The following is a 10,527-nucleotide window of genomic DNA, read 5'->3' on the forward strand; positions in this document are numbered from 1 at the left end:
ATATATATATATACTAAAGAAGTGTTATTCCTATTTCCCACATCTTTGCCTAAAGGCCCTTGATTTCAAAATATAATAACTCAGAGGGAAAGGGGTTATATCTGCCACTTCAAGGGAGGCTTCTGCCTTCCTTAGCAGACACCTGTCTTTCAAAACCGAGACACCACCCCTGTCCAGAGGAGGAAACACAAGACCAAATGCATTTGCCTGCTAGATGATGACGGGGAGGCAGAACCCTCACAGCTAGCAGAGGAATCAGAGCTGGAAGTAATCATCAAATCCCTATCCTTAGAAAGTCTATGCAGTCTGCAGAATAACCTCACCTGACGAACGGGCGAGTGTATATTGAGCTGGGTGATACAAGTCTGGGACACTGCAGGTGATGCTACAATTTTGGACGGCACTTGGGATTTCTGTCGTGTGATGTGGGTATCTGTTGGAGCCCTGGGTTTAGAGAATTTAGGTTTCTGGGATATAATTATATATATGTGTAACAGTATGGAGGATTTGGGGTGTAGATTAGCTCTTTTTCATTTCTCCTTCTTCTTCACAAATCTGAGTGCTCTGTTACTGGGTCAAAAAACCCGCACTGCAGATCATGAATAGATAGTTAAAATAAAGTAAAAACATATACATTATAAGTAAAAACATATTACTTGGTATTTCATAATTGGTCGATTTGGACTTTAAAAGGCCTTGAAAGTTAGAACTCATGGCTGTTTTCCACCCTGTTACCTTGGAGGCACATCCCTGTGCAGCTCTGCTACAGATAAGAAATAATAAACATCAATTAGAAGAAAAGCCTGGCATCTCCTGTGTTTTAATCCAAACTCTGAGTAAAAGAACTCTCAATTTCAGAGAGACAGAAATGGCAAAAAAGAGACAGAAACAAGAAACAGAAAAAATTAATAGGTATCAACCAGGGGATCACAAGAAGGCCCAAACTCTCAGCCTCTGGATGCGACTCTTAGCAATTGTGAAGGAGAGATACCTTTGCCAAGAACACCCCCAGCTGCATCAAGGCCCGTGGAAAACCACCAAGCAAGGAATCCAAAGCTTGAGAGAACTGGCTGTGATAGAGGTAATTTTCTCAAATAATGACCAACACACAAGAATTCCACACCCTGTACAACATTTATGTAGTTGAAACTTACACAGCTTGGGACACAAGTGTACTCGCACTTCCTAGTGATGCTGCAATGGAATGAGGAAAATAAGACAGCAAGTACTATGGCAAGAAGGCTACAAACATATGAAGACACTGTCCACATCCCAACCTGAGCCCAAGTCTCAGCCTTGGAAAGAGATCTGACCGAGTATATGTGGAAATTGGAAGAGAACTGAAGAGAGGTATCAGAGAGCCATCAGAAAGCCATCAGAAACTCAGAAAGGAGCTTAGGAAGGGCCTTTTCCATGTTTCACCAGTACAGACCAGAATCCCTGCTATCTGAAGTAGGTGTTCCCCAGCTAGGGAGAGGGAGTACACCACAAGAGGCAACCTTTTGTCCTTTGTGAGCATGGAGAAGACATGAGAAGATGGGATGAAAGACCCACTTCCGTCTTAGCAGCACGGGTACATAAACTAAAAGAAGAAAATACTAACAAAGGAAACTTGGCAAGAATGAATTTAGCTCCAGTTTCCTGTGAGTGTCTTCCTAGGCAGAACAGAAGTGAAGATGACATGTCTGATCCCCTTGAAGGGACCTCCAGAATGTATGCCCAGGGAGTAAATGATAGCCAGAGCTAGAGGGGCTCTGCCTCTAGCCTGACAGAGACATGGGAAAATTCTGTCTATTGGATTGTGTGGATCCAATGTCCTGGCACATTAGAACCACAAAAACACAAAGCTTTGGCTGACACTGGCACGCAATGTACTCTGATACCATCATGACCTGTTTCCATTGCTGGGGTGAGAGGGGGGCTCAGCAGCTGACTGTTGGAAGCTGAGGTGACCTTGACTGGGAAGGAATGGAAAAACTCTCTATTTTGACTGGTCCAGAGGGTCCGTGTATTCTTGGTATAGATTACCTCAGGAGTGGTTATTTCAAAGACCCAAAAGGACTTCGTTGGGCTTTTGGGATAGCTGCTGTGAAGACAGAAGACATTAAACAATTGAATACCTTGCCTGGTCTTTCAGAGGACTCTTCTGCAGTAGGACACCTGAGGGTTGAAGAACAGCAGGTACCAATTGCTGCCACAACAACATACCATCGACAATACCACACCGACCGAGACTCTATGATTGCCATCTATAAGATGATCTATGGAGATCCAGGGAGTGGTCAGCAATACTTGCTCACCATTCAATAGCCCCATCTATCCTGTGCAAAAGTCTAAAGGAGAGTGGAGACTGACAGTATACTAATCATGACCTGAATGAAGCCAGATTGTAAGCCCTCTCTACCTTGTGACCTTGTGACATAAGAAAAATTATTTCATGTGGGGCCTTGAACAACAACAAGACTTTTAACAGATCAGACAAGAGATTGCCCATGCAGTAGCCCTTGGGTCAGTCAGGATGGGACAGGATGAGAAGAATGTGCTCTACACTGCAGCCAGGGAGAATGGTCCTTCCTGGATCCTCTGGCAGAAGGTACCTGGAGAAACTCAAGGATGACCTTTGGTTTCAAGGATACAAACGATCTGAGGCCAACTACACCCCAACAGGAAAAGGGATCTTAGCAGCTTATGAAGGGGTTTGAGCCAACTTAGAAGTAATTACTACCAAAGCACAGTTCATTCTCACACCCTGACTACCAGTGCAGGGCTCAATGTTTAAAGGAAAAGTGTCTTCCACATATCATGTCACTGACGCTACATGGAGTAAGTGGATGGCTCTCATCACACAGCAAGCTTGGATAGGAAATCCTAATCACCCTGGGTTCTTGGAAATCATCCTGAACTGGCCTGAAGGTGAGAATTTTTTACTATCATCTAAAGAGGAACATGAGTAGGTGACACAATGCTGAGGAGGCCCCACCATATAACCAGCTATCAGAGAGTGAGAGGCGATACACCCTTTCCACTGATGATTCTTGCTGTATCACAGGGTCTAATAGGGAATGGAAAGCAGATGTACATTGCTGACCGGATAGAGAAAATGATCATGGAAGTTCATCATGTGCCTAAGAGCCAAGCTGATGATGAGAATCACAGCAATTAACACATAGATCGGGCTGCCAAAATTAAAGTGGCTCAGGTAGATAAAGACTGGCAACACAAGGGTGAATTTTTTCTGGTTTAGTGGGCCCATCAAGTCATCAGGGAAAAGGAGATGCAACACACCAATGGGCTCGTGACCAAAGGGTGGATTTGACCACGGACACTATATCCCAGGTAATCCATGACTGTGAGACATGGGCTGCAATCAAGCAGGCCAAGCAGGTAAAGTCCCTGTGGTATGGGGGGCATTGGTCTGAACATAAGTATGAGGAGGCCTGGCAGATTGACTATATTACACTGCCACAAACCCACCAAGGCAAATAGTACGTGCTCACAATGGTAGAAACTACCACGGAATGGCTGGAGATGTACTCCATGCTTCATGTCGCTGCCCAGAACACTATGCTGGGCCTTGAAAAACAAGCCCTACGGCAACATGGCACCCCTGAGAGAATTAAGCAGACAATGGGACTCATTTCAAAAATAGCCTTAAACACCTGGTGCTAGAGATCAACGGTGTTGAGACCATTGAGCGGGTATATCATATTCCATCATGTACCAGCTGCTGGGAAAGTCACATTTAAGAATATGTAGAAGGCACTGTGCGTCACATAGGATTTCACAAATTGCTTCCTCTCCCATGAAAAAGACCATGGGGCTGGAGTGTTCTTGTCTAGCACACTAGGCTATTTTTAAATTATCACCCCTTGAAATTCACTAATCCAGTAAAAACAGAAAACTGTCATCCTTTAAACTGTCTGCTATTAGAAAGTTAATCATGGGCTCATTTTGGCAGATAAATCATATATTTCATGAGGCTTATTTTAAATTGCAGCTTCTTAAATCTCCTTGGCATATATAGTAGACTGATCTATGCCCCCTGGACTGAATTATGTTTTGCATTAAGTCCCATTTATAATTTCCAGACAGGAAGTGTTAAAAGTAGATAAAGGTTATATTTATGCTTTAGGATAAAGAAACAGCAGGCTAGCTCTCACTCAACTACATGTATACAAACTGTGTCACTGTGATACTTAGTAACTATATCGGAGTCAATTTGTATACTATAACCCAATGTCACAAAGTAGAGTCTCACTATCAGAAGTGAAAACTGAAAACAGGAATAAACAAGACAAACACCTTTTAACATTCTTTATCTTGTAGCATAGAAATACTAATATGTAATATACAATAATGCATATTGCTATTAAATCAATGTAATACCAGTCTGTGGTGATGCTTTAATATTCCTAGGCAGCTGCCATGCTCATTTTTACCTCCAATCATCCTTTGAGAGATTACATAAAATATTCATCTCTTCATCATCTTGCAAAAGACGATACGCCGCACTAACATGGTGATTTTCAAGCACAGACCGGTCATTATATAGAATGGCTGAGTCTGACCTAGCATTTAAAAGAAAACATAGGAAAGGTTGTTTCTTCCCTGTCTAAAGACATTCAGAAGTTTTCCTTTGATCAGCTACAGCAATTAAGTCCATAGAACAGATATGAGCATTTTAAGTGTACTTGTAATACTTTCTTAATTGCTGTTACTCAGTAAAAGAAACCTAAAGATCAAAGCACTGCAAAATCTATTTCACTAGATGAGACTCATGCAACTTCCTTTTTAAATACTTGAAAACAAGTGCTGAAAGCTGTGAGAGATACGTAAACTTGGAGTAGAACCATGAAGCTTTTTCCCAGTTCTTATGTATGTCTCTCTGATACTAAAGTCTGACTGTACCCAAGTAAGCAATTGCAAGATGTGTCTAAATACTGTTTCCAGAACTGGCTGTAAGCAAGATATAACTGAACTGATTTCTGACATCTGTGCGCTAGACTATGCTATTTGGAAAGGCAATTGCCAGTGGAACAGAGTAAGACCAAAGGTACTTCATGCCTGATCTTAAGCCCTAGAGAAGAGATTTGTGATTGATGGCTGGATAAACTGGTCTGTAGATCAAGAAGTTAACAGCAACAGAGGGTGAATAAGTTTTGTTACAGTCCTCACTAAGAGCTGCTTCCCAGAGAGCACTGTATATTTTCATCCTCTGGCACTTTACACCCTCTGATGTCCAATGTTAGAAAAATTGAATTATGACTGTCCTTCCTTGAATATTTTTATAAGTATTTGGAAAATACAGCAGATCCCTAATTCCTGTATGCATGAAGTTGTAAGAAGAGTAGTGTGGCTTCACCCAGAATAGAGATAGAGAGATTCTTTCTCCATTCCCAGTCTTTATTGTGCATATGTGTGCTTTATCCTATAAACCATTGTTGATGCACAGCATGATTCAGCTAACACACTACAGACATCTGTTTTAATTACAGACGTAATCTAATTTAGTTACAATGTTAGAAATGCCCAAGTGTGCAGTGTCAGCCGAGGACATTTAGACATTTTGTCCTTGCTACCGGTACCTTACTATTGTCAAAATAATACACAGATATTAGATGCCCAATTATCACTGAAACTAGAGACTTCATAATCTTTGCACAGTTCTAAATTTTGATGCCATCTTCATCTTATTTTCCTCTCTTCCACCAACACCGGTCCAGTCTAGTTTGTGATCAGTTAATTACTCTCTAGCAATTTATGATGCTTTAAAAAAATATTTCCCCACTCAAGTAAAAATAGTATGTGTAGTGTTTGTATCCACTGATGAATGCAACAAACATGGTTGAATGCCTGATTTATTTTGTTAATGTTTAATTCTTCAAATTCAACAAGGAGAAAAAACTGTAAAATTATAGTATCTCCTTCAAAACTTTATCTTCATCGAAATACATCACTCTATACAGCCATTTGTCTTGAAAACTTTACATGGAAATATTTTTGGACCTTTCTTTTTCCTGGTTATTGATATGAAACAATGCTCAGGAATCTAGAATACATGCATTCTATTATGAATGTTTGAGCAAGAGAAAATTAAATGTAACCTGAGGAATTGAACTTTCCTCCTGTAACACTTGAAAGCATAAGTTCCTGCACTTTTCTAAGGTGGCTATGCTGTTATTCTCCAAAGGTTTCCCTCTCCATTTCCCAACCCTTCATCACGATTTACAGTGGCCTCACCGTGTCTGGATGTGAAAATTGTTGGTGGTTCCAGTGTGCTCATAGTCATGTACTGCAGCTGCAAAAATCATAGCGAAGATCTCCAGCTCTGTCAGCCAGTGCTGAAAAGAGATTACAGTACAATCAGATAAATTGTAATTTTCTCAGGTTTTTGTCTTCTAAGATAAGTTATTTATCCTCTGTTGACAGTCAGTCTTGCATGCATACCTTTCCCCTGCAGCCTGTCAATTGTTTTAAAGCAAACTTCTCTGGTTGATACATAAAAGCCAAACCAGTGTTCATCCTGGACCTTCATCTAAATAAATTGAACTCAGCAAAATTGTTTCAGGAGCTAATTAGGCTTAAGGCATAGCAAGGGGAAACATATGCCCTTCTGAAAGAGCAATGTTTGAAGAAGTCAAACAAGGAAAACTCAAGAAAATCAAGGTTCATCAAGGGGAACTTGATGATATATGTGCAGGTAACCACATACCCCCAGGGTATGTATTTTCAGTTCAGTTTACCTGAGTAGCAGAGACTCAGGTACAGAAGAATGACACTATTTTCCAGTAGACTAAAAGTCTTCGTCACTCACTGAATCATGAGGAGAACAAGGAAGATACCCTCAAAAGATGTACATCTTGTTATTTATTTATTACTTTTAAAAACACTTGAGAAAGCCCTGAAGTTTGTGGGGTTTTTCCTAATTCCCTAGTCAATGCCTTTTTACAATGCTTAAGTCCCTTTTGCCTTAAATTTATAAATTATTCAGATGGTTTTAATAATTTTTATCTGAGTCAATAAATCATTTTATTGTCTGGTTTTCCACTGGTAGGCCACAAGGGAGTGTTGTTAACATCAAGCACTTTGGAGTCAAAGGTTTTAGACACTGTAGAAGCTGTAAATATTTGTATGAAGTGCTTAAATGTACTGCATTTAGAAAAAAGCCTTTACCACAGTGATTGTCAAATACTTCTGTAACACCTCACTGTCAACCTGAAAACATTTTGACAGGCATTCATATACAAACTGGCTTTTAAGTCAAAGTCTGGCAAAGGCACTAAGGCTTCCAAAATCTATTCTAGACATCTACTATAGCTCAGGGACCACCACTGGTGTGTTAAGCATGTGCAGGGAAGCACAGGCAATAACAATGGGACGCTGCACACAGAAATCTGTCCAGCTCTTCATCTGCATTTCATAGTCATCTCTGCAAAACCAGTGAAGAATGGAGCAAGTCTGAGTATTAAAGATCCCCTTACATTAAAGATGTAGTTTGAAAATATAGCAGAGAGATATTTTGCACAATGTTACTCACTATAATCAAGGTAGTTCTTGGTTTGGGTTTTTTTCTTTTTATTTGTTTTTTTTTGTTTTAGAGTAAGAGAGCAAGGAGGGTAAAAAGTACAAGAAACTATCAGAAACAGAAACTACACTGTTTTCTCATATCTACACAATTGATCCAGGACATAACTAGAGAGCACTGATGGTAGAGAAGTCTGTCCAATTTTGTGTCCAGGTGTGACTTGTGAATAAGGAATGATTTCCAAATGATTAAGAACATTAATTCAACTTTCAAGCAACAATTTCTGGCAACTGCAATGGGGGGAACAAATGGAACTAGGGTTTCCAGGCTACATGTCTAGATCTGGACTTTCATTGCTAACTGTGGTCTGCCATTTCTATAAAGGAGAGACTGCAAATGATAGAAAAGAATCAGGGCACAAGTGCTCAGTAATAGCCAGAGCAAGCCTGTATTATCCATGCAGAACTCATCCAGGACACATTGAGCTAGTCCAACACATCCATTTCAGACCTCCTGGACAGCATCTGACAAGTCCCACACTAACAAGATCTCATGACCCAAGTCTTAAAATATCACTAAGGCAATGAGTCTTAGTGTTTGAGGTCTCCTACCTTGTTTCTTAAGACACATACAGGAGAAGTGCTGACTTGCATACCTTATCAAAGCATTACTTGTTGAACAATTTTGGGTAATGTAGGTTTTCAAACAGGGTGTATTAGATCTTATTATTAGCAGTATCTTGTATTAGCAGTATTAAGTATCATAACAGCATTTGAGGAAGATCACTCAATAAAACTGGAATTACAGCTGTGAACTGTTGGTAATACATAAAGCAGTGTAAGTAGAAAAAAGTCAAAATAGGCCTGTGAGTAACAGGAGGGAAGTAATTGGAACCTATCACTCTCTTTTTTCCTGCCACCAACCTTGCAAGAGAAAGCAAACAAGACAGCAAAGAGACTACAGAGAATGGATGCAATCTCCATCAAAGTGCTGACTTTACATTTCACTGCTTTGTGGTGGATTTCATCTTGGAAACAGCTAATTTTTAAAGAACAAAGCCATCAAGAACATCAGGGAACTGCCACAAAAGATGAAAAGAGCAAGGAAATGTGAATGGTTTTGATTTCTAAAGGGCTGACAAAACCAATCCAGAATAAAACCCTATCAAACTTGATGTGATGGTAGGAGGTCAGAAATGGCCGGGGGTAAAAGGCATGAAATACCAAGTATTGGCTTCCAGACTGAAAAAAAAGAGGGCAAGGAAGCATGACTGCCTTTAAAAAATATACAATAAATATGAAGCATTAGCTACTAGGGTGGCTCATTCGCATGTAAACAAAAGGATTGATATATATAGAAAGAAGAAGGAAGAGGAAAGAGTAATGTTTCCAAATCTAACAAAAAAAAAGAATGGATTTCCAAATTGCTACAATGTAAGTAATTAACTAGTTTCCTTCCCAAGAGTTTCTGAACTTTTATTCCAAAGTAGATATTATTTTCAAAGCTTATGATAATCTGCTTATTAATAACAATAGACTAGTGGAGAAGATGATCTCACTTCCCTTTAGTACTAAAAGATGTGACAGAAGTCCTGTACTTTCACAGTTTTTCAGGTCTGCTACAGGAAATAGTCTCCTGTAATTCTTGTCAGTATCAGAGAAAAACTTCTTAAGCTTTACAATTTTCCCATCATTGTCCAGGTTAAAAAAGAAATAATGGTATTTAAAAACAGTTATAAAGATTAATCAGAAAACAAACCCAAAGAAAGTAATAATCAGAGCTGAATTACAGAGTTTAATAAAGGAAGAAATGAAATGAGCAAAAAGTGTGTCAGCTCTTGGAAGCTGTTCCTGCACATCATGCTTATATGCCAATCCTCTATGAGATAAACATGAGATTAATTCCAAATCCTCTTTCAACATTTGGTCTATGAAAGAGCCAAAAACATTGTAGTTCATACAGTAAAGTATAACAAACTAACTCCAAAGCATCATTCTGAGGGAAAAAATAACAGGAAAACTAATGAAATTTCAGGAGATGAGAGGGAAGAAAGATTTAATTGAAAATAAAATAAAACAAAAATGAGGGATGAAACAAAACTCTTCAGAGAGTTAATAAATAAAGGGGGCATGACAAAGGCAAATGAACCTTTGTCATGTGTTGTTTCTGAATGTGTAAAGACAAACCAGAAACATGTTTCTTACATTTAGGACCAGAATAAATTTTAACTATATAGCCTATTTTTTTTTAAAAAGCATTTTTTCCACATTACAAATAACTAGTTAGCAAGAAAAATTAGGGGTTTTTTTCCTACTTTTGTATATAATTTTTTCACAAGTAGTTTTCATCCCATTGGTGAAGAATTAAACCAATGGCCCTAACACACTTCTCAAAGCAATGTCTTGTGTTCCAGCATGCCCAGGTTGCTTGCATAATTATTGTAGAAGTGATTAACTAAAGAACTATATATACTACAGTAATGATAACATACTGATGTGAGCAAATCCTGGAAAGAGGAAAATGCCCCCTACATTTCTTTACTGTGTGTGAACATACTATGCATGTAAGAAGCAAGCCCTGCTGTGAGCAGGACATTAGGACTGATGACTGTATGTAGATACAAAAATGCTGCTAGCAAGGATTTTCTTGCTAGTTTCTAAGTCCGTGAGAGATTTTTCTCTCTCACAGAAGAGGTAGCAGAGTTATGTAAACAACCAAGCCACCTGCAACCTTGAAAAGTCTTGTTTATGGTATAGTAGAAAAATATTTTGACAATGGATGTTTTAGGATTTTAGCCAATCACCCCCAAGGGGTGGCTGATCCTTTGTCCAATTAGACTATGAAGAAAAAAGTCTATAAAAGAGTTTGTAAAATAATTCAATCAATCAATCTTGCTGCACAATTCCTGCCTGCTGGATCTTCTCTCCTCCTCCTCCCTATGGCTGCAGGACACGGTGATATACCCTAGGGCCCAGGCCTGCGGTAATATTTGGTGCTGCCCG

General features: G+C 39.3%; 1 protein-coding gene across 6 annotated transcripts in view; it reads right to left on the reverse strand.

The window, feature by feature from the left end:
- PDE1C (phosphodiesterase 1C) overlaps nt 1-10,527 on the reverse strand; it is a 375,734-nt gene that overhangs the window by 73,289 nt on the left and 291,918 nt on the right. For 5 of the 6 annotated variants that reach the window (XM_008637110.2, XM_017738619.1, XM_017738620.1 and 2 more), the window contains 2 exons: nt 6,241-6,341; nt 4,440-4,568 (listed from right to left, as the gene is read on the reverse strand). In XM_008637110.2, the coding sequence (XP_008635332.1) occupies nt 4,440-4,568; nt 6,241-6,341 (230 nt within the window). The remainder of the gene's footprint in view (nt 1-4,439; nt 4,569-6,240; nt 6,342-10,527) is intronic. The other variant, XM_017738621.1, reaches the window with a different exon arrangement.

Source organism: Corvus brachyrhynchos, unplaced genomic scaffold (assembly GCF_000691975.1).
Source record: "Corvus brachyrhynchos isolate BGI_N302 unplaced genomic scaffold, ASM69197v1 scaffold146, whole genome shotgun sequence".
Lineage (NCBI taxonomy): Eukaryota > Metazoa > Chordata > Aves > Passeriformes > Corvidae > Corvus > Corvus brachyrhynchos.